We start from the raw sequence: 18538 nt of genomic DNA, 5'->3' as shown, positions 1-18538 counted from the left end.
TATAGGGAATAGGGTGCAGTCTTACTGTGGGATCTCCTTCAAGTGTGTTGAGTGTTAGGGTTGTTGGACTGCCTTTTTGTCACTATGTTGAATATTTTTATCAAGTATGGGTGTTGCCTTGATGCTCAAGTGTTTATGATGGTAAGGATAGGGATTGGAGTTGTACATAGATTTTCTTGAGTAAAATGACTTACAATGGCATCCAGCTTTTCCAGTGAGGTCTTTGCAAGACGGTCAAAAATAATTCAACAGGAAACATCCTATTTACTTTGTGAATTCCAGTCTTTGAAAAAATGTTGTACTTCATAACCTTTTTCTTTTTTTTTCCTTTCTCTTCCTCTCGGAGGAGAAAAATATCAGTCATTCAAAGAAAGGAATTTTGCAGTGCAGCTCTAACATTCCTTTGTATATTTTTAAGCTGTTAGTTCAGTGTAACTCAACCTCCTGAGTGTTGCTTTGTAGGAAAGGAGAATTACTCCATTTCTGTGAGGGCCCATTTCTCTCTGTCACACCTTTTCAAACCAAGATAGCAAAAAAAAAGATCTATTTTTTTGATCATCCTAAACGACATTTCTTTATATCTGAAAGGTATTGGCGGCGACCAAGCCTCAACTTTATATTTCCGCCAACCGACCTAGTCATGATTGCGGTAAAGTTCTGCCTATGGCTTAGTATGAAATGTAGCTGGTAATGCTGAGGCTCTTAGGTTCTTGATGGTTGCTAGGCGGCAGCAGTTAACCATCCTCCTAGTGTTTCTAAACTTTAGCTAGCTAAGCTCAAGCGCAGAAACACGTCATCGGGTGTAACGATCATCTCATGCCGAACTGCGGATGTGCAAACTAAAGGCACGCCTTTTTAGTTTTAATTTTCCTCAATAAAAATGTACTTTCACGAAGTTGGAGTAATAATGGGACTTAATAATAATGATGATGATGATGATGATGATGATGATGATGATGATGATGATAATAATCATAATAATAATCATAATGATAATGATAATGATAATAATAATGATAATGATAATAATAATGATAATGATGATAACAATAATAATAATGATGATGATCATAATCATGATGATGATGATCATAATAATCATAATAATAATAATAATAATAATAATGAATTTCCCAAAACATTATTTCCTACTGACCCCCATTGTAAAACAGGCAACTTCCTTGTTGATACATTTTTGCGGTGTTTCCTCTGGAAAAAAATGTGTTCATTTTGGAGCAGAATTTACTTTTAAAAAGTCACTAGAACTGAGCTTCTCAGTCCTTCTATATATATAAAAATTATCCGGGGGAGGACACCGGACCCTCAAAACAAGGAGGGGAAGGACTTCTCCTTAAACACCCCCCCCCCCCCCTGTTTTCGGGGTCCTGGATCCTCCCCCAGATATTTAATTTAGGACTTTCTACTCCAAAATGAATTACATTTTTTTTTTTCTTATAATTTCCACCTCCCAGAAATCAGCCTAATAACATATTGGTAAAATGATGTTATCAATGTATACACTTAAACATATTGGCTATAAATAAATAGGCTGAGGCATGGGGTTGCTGATCTGCATTTACACTACTGGGCTAATTATTAGTTAGATCCCAAATGTGATCATTTTAACTACTTTGCATCCTATTGATTAATTTTATGCCCTAAAAAATGCATAAACGGTGAGAATAATGTGGGCCTACCTGTTAGGGTAACTTGGGGTAACATGCCACCTTCCTGTACTTCTCACTTCTCGTCACTGTTTTTCATCCCAACTCTTTCCCTGGTTGCCACTACTCTAAAAATGTCATCGGTCTCGTCGCAATTTTAAGTCAGTCCCTCAAAAATAATTGCGTTTTGGTGGCGTGTTACTCTACAATGGACCCATGTCACATTTAGCCCCTCTCTCCCCTATGCACTCATGGTGAATTGCTAAGTTGTAATGTGATTTAACCATGATGCTACTAAAATAGTGCAGTTAGTGCATATTTAGGAGTTGACAAATAAAGTAGGACTGGAATGCTGGGAATTAACAAAGGGCATTTTAAAACTGCTGTTTTCCTGTGATCGCAAGAATTGTTGTTCATTAACTGCTTGTCAGAATGCAGGTTTCCCTCCCTGTGGCACTCGTTACTTGAATGATCCTCGAGAGTAATGTTTCTCTCTGAGGACACAACGAGCGGACTAGGTAAATGGGTTGAAGTATTGTACCTTGGGGGTTATCTGACATTTCTCTATACAGGAGTCATTTTGTTGTCAGAGGAAATGTACATGTGGGCTGTTCTAGCGTCTTCAAACTGCACCTTGACAGAAATGTTTAAAAAATTTTGGCATGGCAACAATGATTTTGCCTTGGCTCAGTGCTATAGTTGAATGAATGCAGTGGAAACACTGACTGTTTTTAAATCTATTTATTATTGACGGATCACTCTTCATCCATAACCATACTAAATCATCATACCTGCAGGTATGAAAAAGTCTCAGCTAAAGCAACTGAAGTCCTAACAATTGAGATTCATGATGATGTGCTGTGTGACTTTTTTTATTGAATGAAGACGCTCCGGTCCCCTCTAATCCCATGATGTCTCCCTCCAGACCCCTCTGCCCTGGGCTTCATCATCTCTCCCTGGTCCCTGTTGTTGATGCCCTCAGGCAGCATCTCCTTCACAGATGAGAACGTGACGCAGCAGGACCTGAGGGCCTTCACAGCTCCAGAGGTCCTGGAGGGAGTCACTCTCTCCTCTCTGTCAGATATAGAGAAGGTATTTATGATACTGTATATTTTTTTATGTTAGATGGTGCAGTGGTCCACCATTTTAGATTTTTCCCATAGTGTATTTCAGAAACATTTAAAATAAGAACTGTTTCGTGTAGGTTTTACCTGGTGTGACTTTTTGATAACCGTGTAAATCTCTCTGACAAAGGTGACCTTTCTATGGATGTTTATATTTTACTCTCAGATTTGTAAATGCTAATGAGCATCAAAGTAGACATGTAAAACTTTCCTGTCTCTCTGCCTCTGTCGTTTCTCTTCGCGCTCTCTCTTTCTCTCTCTTTCTCTCTTTCTCTCTCGTTCTCTCTCTTTCTCTCTCTCTTTCTCTCTCTTTCTCTCTCGTTCTCTCTCGCTCTCTCGTTCTCTCGCTCTCTCGCTCTCTCTCTCTCTCTCTCTCTCGTTCTCATAGAGAATATACTGTATTGTTGCAGTAGCAACACATCTGTTTGTGGGGTTGTTGCTTTGTGTGTATATAAAAAAACAATGTCAATCAAAAGCATAACAGAGCGTGGGGGTCAATTCCATTTCAGTTTACTTCCTGAATTGACCCCATCATACCACCTCCTCTCTCTGGCCAAGAATCACATACCTCAACACACAGGGCTGTACACAGTCAATAGGGACTATCCACTGTAACTGTATAGGTTAGGCTACAATAAGGTTTCGATTCTCATTTATAATAGAAATATATTTGAATGATATATATTACATCGTCCTATGCTTTTCTCTTTTAATTGCACTATAAATGCCATGCTCTGTATAATTACAGAGAGGACATGGCAATTGTGAGGGGTTTGTGAATCACATTCATAACTCAAGAAACTGTAGTTTTACTCTTTAAGCTTGTGGTGAACTCTGACTGTTCCTAAGACGTTCAAGGCTATGATGTTGCGTTCTTTGGCGATCCTCTAGTTATTCTTTCCTTCACCAAGCCTAACTCTGAGGGGAAGCTAATCCTCTGCTCTGAGGGAGCTTTCTTGCAGAATTGTATGGAATGGAAAAGGTTTGGATCTCGTCGCTTAGTTTCAGAACAGAACAAAGGGTCAGAATATTGTTGTACTAGTCAGACGAGAACTAGTCCTCTCCCTTGTTTTGGTTTTTTTCAACTACAGCTGCTACCTTTTTGTGTCTAAAATAATTGTAACCACTTATCCAGTTTTTTATTTTTTATTAATTTTCCACAGATGCACATGTACTCCCTTGGAATGACCTTGTTTTGGGGAGCTGACTATGAGGTTCCACAGAGTCAGGTACAGCTGCAACATTCATAATCCATAGATGATATATTCACAAGTTGGAAACGGATCAGCAATCATGTTTTTCTATTTGCAGAAATGATGTTGTATGTATACTTCTCCTCCCGTGTATGTGTCCGTTAACCCCTCTGTGACGTCTGTCTCAGCCCATGAAGCTGGGTGAGCACCTGAACAGTATTCTCCTCAACATGTGTGACGACACCACCCTGAGCCGTATGTCTGTTCTCACCGTAATGGACGCCTGCAGCACACACATCAGAAATTCTAGCTGCGAACCCTCCTTCACACACATCAGAAAGCTGGTCCGACTGGTGTTGGGCAGCCTCTCCCAGGTAAACAACTACAACACATCACTGTTAGCTAGTGTTGGAACATTTTATAATGGACCTGTGGGTTTAATACCCCTTATTCTTAACAAAATACAGTAGGCTTGGGCGGTATCCAGATTTTCATACCATTCTTACGGTATTACCTGGATTGCACTCAAGGGGCCGCAAAAAAATACAAACAAATTCCTTCCTGTTGGCAGTCTTACCAGAATGCTAACAAAATTAGCAAAAGTAATAGCGAAATCAGATGGACGCCGTTAGCTAAATGCTAACGAACGTAAACTAATTGCAAGGACAGGCAGATTTGGTCTCTGCGTTGTGTATTCATCTTCAAATAATTCTTATACATGCTTTTCTGAAGGAAGAGCAGCATGTGTACGCGGAGCGGAGGAGAATGGAGGAACAAGATGGCAAACATTTAGTAGTGAATTGCATGTGTGTAACTTCATCACCTCGTGTGCTGCACCACAGAGAGTCTCCGATAGATATAGAACTCTATGGATTCACCAGCTCCCTCTTTCTACCTGCTGTTTACTAACTAACATGTGACTGGCTTTTTATGACACCTCAGACATACTATTAGATGTCCCCTCCAGCTCCTTGTGATAACCTCAATCATTGTCCTTCTCTTGTTTCTTGCTTCCCTTTATTCTCACTCTCATTTTCTTGCGCTCTCTTGCCCTTTTGTTCTCTCTCTCTCTCGCTCCCTCTTTCTGTCTTTCTCCATATCTCCATTAGTTGGATGGCCTGCTGTCCCAGAGTGATAGGGAGTCTATTCCAGAGAGGAGCAAGGAGATTCGGGAGAGGCTTCGGGGCAAAGGCCTTCCCTCAGGTAACATGATCTTCACAATCTCAACCTCCCAACCTCCTGCATAGAGGCTTTTAGTGACAATAGAGAACCTTACCTTCTACCCCTGTGTACACACACACACACACTGTGGGGTCTGAAATGATTGACACCCTTGATAAATATAAGCAATAAGGACTGTATAAAATAAAGGATTTCAAATACTGAGCAACATTGTAGGCCACATTTATTTGGTGCATTTTATACTAATACAATTGCTCAGATTTTGTTTAATACTTTTTCTCAACAAGGTAGGGGTGCAAATTATTGACACCCCTAAAGATTTTTCTAAATAAAGTAGTCCAAGTGTAGTATTTTGTCCATATATTTTCCAACACACAATGCCTAAATCAAGCTTCGGGCTCTACAAACTTGTTGGAATCATTTGCAGTTGTGCCCAGTAGGCATGAATGATTTAAATATTGTTTTTGTCACTTTGGAGTCTTGTTTATTTGAAATAAGAATAGAATGTTACAACACTTCTACATGAATGTGGATGCTACCATGGTTACAGATAAACCTGAATGAATTGTGAATAATGAGTTAGAACCTCGCCTGTTATTGGTAATGGTGAGAGCTTGCATGTCTTTGGCCCTCTGTAACTTTCACTCATCATTATTCACGGTTCTTTCAGGATTCTCTGTAGTCATGGTAGCATCCACATTTAATGTAGAAGTGTTTAGAACCATATTCTATTGTTATTTACAATAAAAGTTACTCTAAAATGACATTTGTTATTTACCATTTCTTTTGGGCAAAAAAAAATATTCTGAGAGGCAAACAGCAAATATATCTAACACATTTGAGTCACAAGGCTTGATATAATCATTGCGTGCTAGGAATATGGGAACAAATACTAAACTTTCGGCAAATAATTTCCTTCATTTATAAAAAATATTAATAATTATTTTATGCTGCCATTATTTCTCATCTTCATCAAGGGTGTCAATCATTTAGGACTACAGGAAGGCGGGCACTGTGCCTTCAGAATGTACTGTCCACGACTTTCTCCACTTTGTTGTAACATCCTGCATTTAAAATGGATTCAATTGAGATTTTGTGTCACTGGCCTATACACAATTACCCCATAATGTCAAAGTGTAATTATGTTTTTAGAAATGTTTACAAATTTTAATTAAAAATAAAAACCTGAAATGTATTGAGTCTAATTATTCAACCCCTTTTTTGTTTTGGTAAGCCTAAATAAGTTCAGGAGTAAATGTGCTTAACAAGTTGATTGGACTCACTCTGTGTGCAATAATAGTGTTTAACCTTATTTTTGAATGACTACCTCATCTCTGTACCCCACACATATAATTACCTGTAACGTCCATCTGTCGAGCAGTGAATTTCAAACACAGATTCAACCACAAAGACCAGGGAGGTTTTCTAATGCTTCATAAAGAAGGGCACCTATTGGTAGATGGGTAAAAAAACTAAACATTGAATATGCCTTTGAGCATTATGAAGTTATTGATTAGGCTTTGGATGGTGTATCAATACACCCAGTCACTACAAAGATACAGGGATCCTTTCTAACTCAGTTGCCGGAGAGGAAGGAAACCACTCAGGGATTTTCACCATGAGGCCAATGGTGACTTTAAAACAGTTCCAGAGTTTAATGACGGTGATAGAAATCTGAGAATGGGTTAGCATTGTAGTTCCTCCACAATACTAACATAAATGTCTGAGTGAAAAGAAGGAAGCCTGTACAGAATAAAAATATTCCAGAACATGCATCCAGTTGGTAATAATGCAATAAAGTAAAACTGCAAAAAATGTGCCAAGAAATTAACTTTGTCATAATACAAATGTATTTATATAGCCCTTCTTACATCAGCTGATATCTCAAAGTGCTGTACAGAAACACAGCCTAAACCCCAAACAGCAAGCAATGCAGGTGTAGAAGCACAGTAGCTAGGAAAAACTCCCTAGAAAGGCCAAAACCTAGGAAGAAACCTAGAGGAACCAGGCTATGAGGGGTGGCCAGTCCTCTTCTGGCTGTGCCGGGTGGAGATTATAACAGAACATGGTCAAGATGTTGATAAAGGACCAGCAAATGTTCATAAATGACCAGCATGGTCAAATAATAGTAATCACAGTGAACAGGTCAGGGTTCCATAGCTGCAGGCAGAACAGTTGAAACTGGAGCAGCAGCACGGCCAGGTGGACTGGGGACAACAAGGAGTCATCATGCCAGGTAGTCCTGAGGCATGGTCCTAGGGCTCAGGTCCTCCGGGAGAGAGAATTAGAGAGCATACTTAAATTCACACAGGACACCGGATAAGACAGGAGAAATACTTCAGATATAACAGACTGACCCTAGCCCCCCGACACAAACTACTGCAGCATAAATATTTGAGGCTGACACAGGAGGTGTCAGGAGACACTGTGGCCCCATCCGAAGGTACCCCCGGACAGGGCCAAACAGGCAGGATATAACCCCACCGACTTTGCCAAAGCACAGCCCCCACACCAGTAGAGGGATATCTTCAACCACCAACTTACCATCCTGAAACAAGGCCGAGTATAGCCCACAAAGATCTCCGCCATGGCACAACCCAAGGGGGGTGCCAATCCAGACAGGAAGGCCACGTCAGTGACTCAACCCACTCAAGTGACGCACCCCTCCTAGGGACGGCATGGAAGAGCACCAGTAAGCCAAAGCATTATGTTTGGGGCAAATCCAACAACACATCGCTCATATTTTCAAGCATGGTGGTGGCTGCATCATGTTATGGGTATGCTTGTCATTGGCAAGGACTAGGGAGTAAACATTTTTTTTAGGATGGAATGGAGCTAAGCACTGGCAGAAGAGGTTAAACCTGCTTCAGTCTGCTATTCAACAGACACTGGGAGACATGCACCTTTCAGCAGGACAATAACCTAAAATTCATGGTCAAAAATACACGAGTTGCTTACCAAGATGACGTTGAGTGGCATAGTTAGTTTTGACTTAATTCAACTTGAAAATGGCTGTCTAGCAATGATCAACAACCAACTTGACACAGAGGTTGAAGAATTTAAATATTTGTACAATCCAAAGCACTTAAACTTAAATAAAGTATTTACGGGTGTGAATACTAATGTCAATTAGATTTATGTAGTTCCTTTTCAAATACATTTGCCAAAATTACTAAGAACATGTTTTCACTTTGTCATTGTCTTGTGTGCAGTAGAAGGGTGAGGAAAATAAATAAATGTTAATGTTGTATTCAGGGTGTAACACAACAGTGTGGGGAAAAAGTCTAGGGGTGTGAGTGCTTTCTGAAGGCACTGTACGTACATACTTACGGTAGGCCTACAGTTGATTCACCTGGCTGAATATAGACTGAGTATATACCTGATTGATGAATATCTGATCTAATGACTTTCTGAGTCATGTCAGTGTTGCTGCTGTTACTGGGAGGAAGTGATTCACAATTTCAACAGAGAGACAGACCTTGGTCCGGTTCTAACAGGCTTGGTCTCCTCTAGCTGATGGAAGAGAAAAAAAATCCCTGGGGGTGTTACAGTAGGCGGGCTGAACATAACACTGACAATAGAGACCCTGGTAGGCTGGCATAGACAAGTTGGGACAGTGAACTGAACACTAGTTTTAGTTCACGGATCCTTCTTTTAATGGGTGGCGGTGCATTACCAGTGTCCTAATGTTGACTGACTCCCACGCTTCCTGAACCATGGCCAAGAGGGAGGTGCTCAGAAAAGTCAGTGGTGAGAGAAAATGAGCAGCCTTGAAATGTGCTGGAAGTTAGCTAATCGAATTGGTGTGTATATACAATAGAAAGTATCAAGTGTACATGTGTGTTTTTAAAAAAGAATAATCCAAGGGTTTGAAGTGTTAATTAAGGTATGAAGATCCAGGGGCTCTTTGGGTTACCCCCTTCAGTCCTCAGGTCATCAGACTTTTTATTGATACTTTAAAGATGCCTACTTCCTTTTCGATTAAAAAAGAAATGGGAGGGGAGAGGAGGCTTATGTAACCATTGCATGGTATTGGTTATAGTTCCTAAGCTGGTCTGGGTTCAATACTAATTTAAAATACTTTAGCTGGACTTGATTGAGCACGCCTGGCACAATGGAACCAATATAAAAGTCTCAAAAGACCAACCTCCTCCCACCTGGCATTACAGGCAGGCTAAAGCAAAACCTAATAGTATTTGAGCGGTATAGAAGAAGATACAGTAGAATAGGATAGAATACAGTATATGCATGTGCGATGAGTAATGGAAAAATATGTAAACATTATTAAAGTGACTAGTGTTCTGTTGTTTAAGTGGCCAGTGATTTCAATTCTATATATATATTCCACCAGCCTCTGCTAGTGATGGCTATTTAACAGTCTGATGACCTTGAGCTGGTTTTTCAGTCTCTCGGTCCCAGCTTTGATGCACCTGTACTGACCTCGCCTTCTGGATGAGGGCGGGGTGAACAGGCAGTGGCTCGGGTGGTTGTTGTCCTTGATGATCTTTTTGGCCTTCCTGTGACATTGGGTGCTGTAGGTGTCATGGAGTGCAGGTAGTTTCTCCCTGGTGATGCATTTGGCAGACCGCAACAACCTCTGGAGAGCCCTGCGGTTGCGGGCGGTGCAGTTACCGTACCAGGCAGAGATACAGCCCGACAGGACGCTCTCAATTGTGCATGTGTAAAAGTTTTAGGTGCCAAGCCAAATTTCTTCACCACACTGCGTTGGTGTACCATTTTCAGTGTCATTGACGTGTACGCCAAGGAACTTAACTTTCCACCTTCTCCACTGCGGTCCCGTTGATGGGGGGGGGGGGGTGTTGCTTCCTCTGCTGTTTCCTGAAGTCTACGATCAGTTTTTGTTTGGTTAAGTGTGAGGTATTTTCCTGGCACCACACTCCCAGGGCCCTCACCACCTCCCTGTAGGCTGTCTCGTTATTGTAATCAGGCCTACTACTGTAGTGTCGTCTGCAAACTTGATTGAGTTGGAGGCGTGTGTGGCCACGCAGTCATGGGTGAACATCACTTGTCTTTCTTTTTGCAGATGTGACATGTCGGTGGTTAGCGTTGAAGTGACTGTGGAGAAAATGCTGTCATTGCTTTGTTTTTACATGCTGGGCGACGTGATTGTTTTCATTCTGCTTTAGTACCACAGCGCTGACTGTGCAGTGCAGCTTACCCATGCCCACCACCACTAATAGTTCTAAATAAACCTCCTGGTAACAATTCTCTGAATGTTGCAACTAAGAATGAAAGGCCAATGGACCCTCAAAACAAATGTTATATTTCCTGTTATTTAAAAAAAAAAAAAAAAATCAATCAATCTGTCTCCATAGCAACAGTGTTCCTGGAAAAGTTTCTGTCTGCCCCATAGCGAGTGTTCCTGGAAAAAATTAATTCTGTCTTTGATGTTCTGTTTTACTGTAGAGATGGAGCCATATGCTTTGTAGATTAAAGCAAGGCACTACATGTTTTATAGGCCTGAGTCCCCTCCCCCCTCTCCCCAACATTAGCTACTCCGTCTCTCTCATTCTTCAGTCGGAAGAGGTCCCAGTTTCTCAACTCCTTATGGTTGTCACAGCATTGGCAAGACAACACAGATCTGACACCAAGCTAGTTATACACTATATACAGTGCCTTCGGAAAGTATTCAGACCCATTTACTTTGTCCACATTTTCCACATTTTCCACATTTTATGTTGCAGCCTTATTCTAAAATGTATTAAATACCCCATAATGACAAAGCAAAAACATGTTCTTAGAAGTTTTTGCAAATGTATTGCAATTTTTTTTTACTATAATTTTACTAATTTTACTATAATTTTATGTAAGTATTCAGACCCTTTACTCCTCAGTACTTTGTTGAAGGACCTTTGGCAGCAATTACAGTTGAGTCTTTTTGGGTATGACCCTACAAGCTTGGCACACCTGTATTTGGGGAGTTTCTCACATTATTCTCTGCAGAGCCTCTCAAGCTCTTGTCAGGTTGGATGAGGAGCGTCGCTGCACAGCTATTTTCAGGTCTCTCCAGAGATGTTCAATCGGTTTTAAGTCCGTGCTCTGGCGGGGCCACTCAAGGACATTCAGAGACTTGTCCCGAAGGCACTCCTGTGTTGTCTTGGCTGTGTGCTTAGGGTTATTGTCCTGTTGGAAGGTGAACCTTCACCCCCATCTGAGGTCCTGAGCATTCTGGAGCAGGTTTTCATCAAGCATCTCTCTATACTTTGTTCTGTTCATCTTTCCCTCGATCCTGACTAGTCTCCCAGTCCCTGCCGCTGAATAACATCCCCACTGCATGATGCTGCCACCACCATGCTTCACCGTAGGGATGGTGCCTGATTTCCTCCGTACGTAATCCTTTGCATTCAGGCCAAAGAGTTCAATCTTTGTTTCATCAGACCAGAGAATCTTGTTTCTCATGGTCTGAGAGTCCTTTAGGTGCCTTTTGGCAAACTCCAAGCGGGCTGTCGTGCCTTTTTCTGAGGAGTAGCTTCCGTCTGGCCACTCCACTTTGGTGGAGTGCTGCAGAGATTGTTGTCCTTCTGAAAGTTTCTCCCATCTCCACAGAGGAACTCTGAAGCTCTGTCAGATTGACCATTGGGTTCTTGGTCACCTCCTTGACCAAGGCTCTTCTCCCCCGATTGCTCAGTTTGGCTGGGCGGCCAGCTCTGAGTCTTCGTGGTTCCAAACTTCTTCCATTTAAGAATGATGGATGCCGCTGTGTTGTTGGGTATGCTGAAGACTTTTTTTGGTGCCCTTTCCCAGATCTGTGCCTCGACACGATCCTGTCTGAGCTCTAAGGACAATTCCTTTGACCTCATGGCTCGGATTTTGTACAGACATGCACTGTCAACTGCGGGACCTTATAGACAAGTGTGTACTTATTTTCCACCATCATTTTCAAATAAATTCATAAAAAATCCTACAATGTGATTTTCTGGAATTTTTTTTCTTCTAATTTTCTCTGTCATAGTTGGAGAACTTGCACAATTGGTGGCTGACTAAATACTTTTTCAATCCACTGTATTCTAAGTCAGAACCGTCCAGAGTAGTGATGCTGGATGGGTGGGCAGGTGCGGGCAGCGATTGGTTGAAGAGCATGCATTTAGTTTTACTTGCATTTACGAGCAGTTGGAGGCCACGGAAGGAGAGTTGTATGGCATTGAAGCTCATCTGGATGTTAGTTAAGTGTCCAACGAAGGGCCAGAGGTATATAGAATGGTGTCGTCTGCGTAGAGGTGAATCAAAGAATCACCAGCAGTGAGAGTGACATTGATGTATACAGAGAAGAGAGTCGGCCCGAGAATTTAACCCTGTGGCACCCCCATAGAGACTGCCAGAGGTCCGGACAACAGGCCTTACGATACTGAACTCTATCGGAGATGTAGTTGGTGAACCAAGCGAGGCAATCATTTGAGAAACCAAGGCTGTTCAGTCTGCCAATAAGAATGTTGTGATTGGCAGAGTCGAAAGCCTTAGCCAGGTCGATGGATACGGCTGCACAGTAATATCTCTTATCGATGGCGGTTATGATATCGTTTAGGACTTTGAGTGTGGCTGAGGTGCACCCATGACCAGCTCTGAGACCAGATTGCATAGCGGAGAAGGTACAGTGAGATTCGAAATGGTCGGTAATCTGTTTGATAACTTGGCTTTCAAAGACCTTAGAAAGCAGGGTAGAATAGTTATAGGTCTGTAGCAGTTTGGGTCTAGTTTCTCCCCCTTCGAAAAGGGGGATGACCGCGGCAGCTTTCCAATCTATGGGAATCTTAGACAATACGAAACAGATTGAAACAGGCTAGTAATAGCGGTCGCAACAATTTCGGCAGATAATTTTAGAAAGAGAGGGTCCAGATTGTCTAGCCCAGCTGATTTGTAGGGATCCAGATTTTGCAGCTCTTTCAGAACATCAGTTATCTGGATTTGGGTGAAGGAGAAGTGGGGAGGTTTGGACGAGTTGCTGTGGGGACTGCTGTTGACCGGGGTAGCCAGGTGGAAAGCATGGCCAGCCGTAGAAAAATGCTTATTGAAATTCCTAATTATTGTGGATTAATCGGTGGTGACAGTGTTTCCTAGCCTCCGTGCAGTGGGCAGCTGGGAGGAGGTGCTCTTATTCTCCATGGACTTTAGTGTCCCAGAACTTTTTTGAGTACAGGATGCAAATTTCTATTAGGAAAGCTAAGGCCAGCTTTTTCAAACTGCCTGTGTATATTGGTTCCTAACCTCCCTGAAAAGTTGCATATCACGGGGGCTATTCGATGCTAATGAAGAATGACACAGGATGTTTTTGTGCTGGTCAAGGGCAGACAGGTCTGGAGTGAACCAAGGGCTATATCTATTCCTGGTTCTACTTTTTTTGAATGGAGCATGCTTATTTAAGATGGTGAGGAAGGCACTTTTAAAGAATAACCAGGCATCCTCTTCTGACGGGTTGGGGTCAAGGTCATTCCAGGATACCCCAGCCAGGTCGATTAGAAAGGCCTGTTCGCTGAAGTGTTTTAGGGAGCATTTGACAGTGATGAGGGGTGGTCGTTTGACTGCAGACCCATTACGGATGCAGGCAATGAGGCAGTGATCGCTGAGATCTTGGTTGAAAACAGCAGAGGTGTATTTGGAGGGTGAGTTAGTTGGGATGATATCTATGAGGGTGCACGTATTCACGGATTTGGGGTTGTACCTGGTAGGTTCATAGATCATTTGTGTGAGATTGAGGGCATCAAGCTTAGATTGTAGGATGGCCGGGGTGTTAAGCATGTCCCAGTTTAGGTCACCTAGCAGCACGAGCTCAGAAGATAGATGGGGGGCAATCAGTTCACATATGGTGTCCAGGGCACAGCTGGGGGCAGAGGGTGGTCAATAGAAAGTGGCAACGGTGAGAGACTTGTTTCTGGAAAGGTGAATTCTTAGAAATAGAAGCTCCAATTGTTTTGGTACAGACTTGGATAGTAAGATGGAACTCTGCAGGCGATCTAGTAGATTGCAACACCGCCCCCTTTGGCAGTTCTATCTTGGCGGGAAATTGTATAGTTTGGGATGGAAATTACAGGGTTTTTGGTGGTTTTCCTAAGCCGGGATTCAAACACGGCTAAGACATCCGGGTTGGCAGAATGTGCTAAAGCAGTGAATTAAGCAAACTTAGGGAGTAGTCTTCTAATGTTAACATGCATGAAACCAAGGCTTTTACGGTTACAGAAATCAACAAATGATAGCACCTGGGGAGTAGGAGTGGAGCTAGGCACTGCAGGACCTGGATTAACCTCTACATCACCAGAGGAACAGAGAAGTAGGATAAGGGTACGGCTAATGGCTATAAGATCTGGCCGTCTAGCACGTTTGGAACAGGGAACAGTTTTCTGGGCACGATAGCATAGATTCAAGGCATAATGTACAGACAAAGGTATGGTAGGAAGAGAGTACATTGGAGGTAAACCTAGGCATTGAGTAATGATGAGAGAGATCTAGTCTCGAGACATTTAAACCAGGTGATGTCATCGCATATGTGGGAGGTGGAACAACATGGTTGGTTAAGGCATATTGAGCAGGGCTAGAGGCTCTACAGTGAAATAAGACCTTAATCACTAACCAGGACAGTAATGGACAGGGCATATTGATATTAGGGAGAGGCATGCGTAGCCAAGTGATCGTATGGGTCCAGTGGGTGGTTGGGCTGGCTGGGGACACGGCGATTCAGACAATTAGCAGCCCGGGGCTAGCAGTTAGCAGACCTGGGCTAGCAAGCTAGCATAAGGGCCTTAGATGGACATCGCGATGGAAGAAAGTCTGTTTTTGCCTCCTCGTACAGTGACGTCGATAGACCAGTCGTGGAATTAATAGGGTTCCAAGTAGCAGAGGGGTCCAAGTCCAATTGGCAAAATGGGTATAGTGGTTCAAGAAACTGGCTGAAGGATCAGCGAACAGTCCAATATGCTCTAGACAGCAGGCCACGGTTAGCAGAATGGGCCTTCAAGGGACGTCGCGCCTGAGGGGCCTGTCGGTATTCCAGTCGTGAAGGATCGGCGGGGTTCCGTGCCCCGTACCGGCAGTAGAAGGGGTCCGGATATTGTAGCCGAGGAGTGGGCTTCAGGAGTAGCCCAGGAGCCCTAGCCGGGAGATGGGTCTAGCATGGGCTAGCTCCAGGCTAGTTGGGGTTAGCGCCGGGACGGAAACGTTAGCCAGGAGTAGTCAACCCGGGTTGCGGTTAGCTAACTATGATGGTCCAGATGAAAAGGTTCCGAGTTTGCGGTAGGAATCTGGGGATATGGAGAAAAAAATATGTCCGGTATGTTCTGGTTTGAAACTCGTTGTACGAACTGGCGAGAGCTTTCCGAGCTAAAGGTTAGCTGATGACCGCTAGCAGTGGTTAGCTGACTGATAGCTAAATAGCTTCAGTTGAGGTATTCCAGTTCGGCGGTAAATAGAAATGCTTTAGAAAAAAAACAGATCCACTCCACGTTGGGTGAGGCGGGTTGCAGGAAAGTATTTTGAAGTTGAGGTTTAGGAAAAATATTAAAAAGAATGTGAAGAAAAAGATATACATAGGACAGGACAAGACAAAGACGTCTGACTGCTACGCCATCTTGGATATCCGAAGAATCTGATTTGAATCTGATTCGTATGTAGTTCTGTCCTTGAGCTGTTCTTGTCTGTTGACGTTCTGTATTATTTCATGTTTTATGTGGACCCCAGGAAGAGTAGCTGCCGCTTTTGCAACAGCTAATGGGGATCCTAATACACCCACCCCCCCCGACCTCACTAAAGCTTGTGGCTGAATGTCCTCGTAGCAATGTTCCAACACCTAGTGGAAAGCCTTCCCAGAAGAGTTCAGGCGGTTACAGCAGCAAAATGGGGACCAACTCCATATTAATACCAATCATTTGGAATGAGATTTTTGACAAAGCGGTGTCCACATACTTTTGGTCATGTAGTGTAACACAAAAACCTGTGGTATGGTATGTTATTTCCCTGTTGTCTGATCTACCTTCTGTCTTTCCCCTCAGGGAGGAGTGCAGCCCCGAGGGTACTGGAGCGTTACAAGGCTCGTAGTCAGGAGCAGGCATCTCTGAACCGTGGCCTGAGTCGCTCCATGGGTTCCCTCCCCATCCAGGACCTCCTGAGAGGTGAGGGGGCCCTGCCTGGTCCCTACCCGCCATCGGACTACCATCCTGGGTCAGAGTCCTCCGCAGACCTGGCCCTCTACCTCGAGCCCCAGCAGAGAGGCAGGCCGGTAGAGCTGGACAGGAGGTCCCTGCCCTATAGAGGAGACTCGACAGCCCAACACAAGAAGAACTGGGCGTCTTCTGTAGACCTGGCCCACATAGACCCAGATATGCTCCGCTTTGGAGCCCTTGAGGATGCCAGGCGGGGTAGCAGTGCCCTCAGTACCCGCTCAGGGGGAAGGCACAAGTCAGCCTCCCGGGTGTACCGGGATCGAGACGGGGAGAACCGCTACTCAGACTTTGGTGGGTTGGAGACGCCCAGGACGAAGGCCCACCCCCACTCACCCCTGTCGGTCAGCTCAGCTCTGACCTCAGCCTATGACCGGATCAAGGAGAAGCAGAGGAAGCTGCAGGTGCTCCGCCAGGCCATGGATGGTGAGACCTTTTTTTTCCCTGGTTTTAATGGTAGGATAAGGAAGTAGATGAAGAGATTTAAATGTCAGGGGCACAGACAGGAGAATGACCGAGACGGTGCTTGGACCACTATCTCAGGGTGTATGTGTGGTCTGGAGTCCGCAGCACTACCATGTAGACCAGACTCCTCCGTGGACCTGCTGCTATGAAATTGATAACTAGTCGTCTATCAGCTGTTGAGACGTTTAGAAAGGTGAAAAATGTGTGAGAGATGACGTTACCAGAGCAGAGAGGCTGACTGGTTAGTGAGATGTTCTAGATGGCCGGGGTGTGGGAAGCTGTGTTGGTCCAGGTGCATTCCAAATGGCATCCTATTCGCTGTAGTGAACTCATTTTTACCCCAGCTCTATGGACCCTGGTCAAAGTGGTACACTATAAAGGGAATAGGGTACAGTTTGGGATTAACACCCAGAGTGCATGAGACAGAGTGGCTGTGGTTTACAAATGCCTGCTTTTTAATAAGAGACAGGATAATTCTAGCCCTTTAACCCTCTCTCACTTATAGCCAAGTCTGCCTCTCTCTCCAGCTCTTCTCTGTCTGTCTGTCTCTGTCAGTCTGTCTGTGTGTGACACACTGGTGCATGTTTGACACTGCTTGCGTGCTGCAACCAGCCATGACAGCCGTATTCTACTTGCCATGGCTCTTATTTAATTTCTGAGAAGTGTTACTGATATGAAGTCACATGGGACATTAATGTTTATGTCCTTCTCTAATGCAGCGGTGTCTGGTGGCCATATGGAGGCTTTAGGGCTGGATGGAGGGAGGGACGGATGAACGAGCTCCTATAATAAACCTCAGGCCTTCCTCTCCGGCCTGCCTGCCCCTCCTCGGTTGCATCCCAATTGGCATCATATTCCCTTTTAAGTGCACTACTTTTGACCAGGCCCCATACTACTCTGGTCAAAAGTAGCGCATTTTGTATGGAATAGGGTCCCAATTGGGATGGCAGCTTGCTCTGTTTCTTTTCTCCTTCCTCTGTGGTTGTTTAAATGATGGCACAGCAGCGGTTAATGCTCTCTGGTTACCTCCATGTACATGGAGCCTTAATCTGTGACTTGCTCCTCCGACTGCAGTGTACCAGCCTCCTCTTTTCCATCCTCCCATCTCCTCTTTAACCTTTCTCACCCCTTACCAACATATGGTGCCTTAAACTGTGGCTTGTTCCTCCGGCTGCAGTTCAACACCACCCTTCTCTTTCTTCCTCCACCACCCTTCTTTCTTCCTCCACTACCCTTCTCTTTCCTCCTCCTCCCTCTCCCCTCCACCACCCTTCTCTTTCCTCCTCCTCCCTCTCCCCTCCACCACCCTTCTCTTTCCTCCTCCTCCCTCTCCCCTCCACCACCCTTCTCTTTCCTCCTCCTCCCTCTCCCCTCCACTACCCTTCTCTTTCCTCCCTCTCCCCTCCACTACCCTTCTCTTTCCTCCTCCTCCTCCCTCTCCCCTCCACTACCCTTCTCTTTCCTCCTCCTCCTCCCTCTCCCCTCCACTACCCTTCTCTTTCCTCCTCCTCCTCCCTCTCCCCTCCACTACCCTTCTCTTTCCTCCTCCTCCTCCCTCTCCCCTCCACTACCCTTCTCTTTCCTCCTCCTCCTCCCTCTCCCCTCCACTACCCTTCTCTTTCCTCCTCCTCCTCCCTCTCCCCTCCACTACCCTTCTCTTTCCTCCTCCTCCTCCCTCTCCCCTCCACTACCCTTCTCTTTCCTCCTCCTCCACCACCCTTCTCTTTCCTCTACCCCCCCTCTCC

At 44.2% G+C, this 18538-nt stretch overlaps 1 protein-coding gene across 3 annotated transcripts in view; it reads left to right on the top strand.

The window, feature by feature from the left end:
* Positions 1 to 18538, top strand: part of ptpn13 (protein tyrosine phosphatase non-receptor type 13) — a 149284-nt gene that overhangs the window by 40714 nt on the left and 90032 nt on the right. For all 3 annotated transcript variants that reach the window (XM_031826089.1, XM_031826088.1, XM_031826087.1), the window contains exons 3-7: positions 2590 to 2756; positions 3952 to 4017; positions 4170 to 4355; positions 5091 to 5184; positions 16161 to 16754. In XM_031826089.1, coding sequence (XP_031681949.1) covers positions 2590 to 2756; positions 3952 to 4017; positions 4170 to 4355; positions 5091 to 5184; positions 16161 to 16754 — 1107 coding nt within the window. The remainder of the gene's footprint in view (positions 1 to 2589; positions 2757 to 3951; positions 4018 to 4169; positions 4356 to 5090; positions 5185 to 16160; positions 16755 to 18538) is intronic.

Source organism: Oncorhynchus kisutch, linkage group LG6 (assembly GCF_002021735.2).
Source record: "Oncorhynchus kisutch isolate 150728-3 linkage group LG6, Okis_V2, whole genome shotgun sequence".
Classification (NCBI taxonomy): domain Eukaryota; kingdom Metazoa; phylum Chordata; class Actinopteri; order Salmoniformes; family Salmonidae; genus Oncorhynchus; species Oncorhynchus kisutch.
This window is presented reverse-complemented; position numbering and strand designations above follow the sequence as displayed.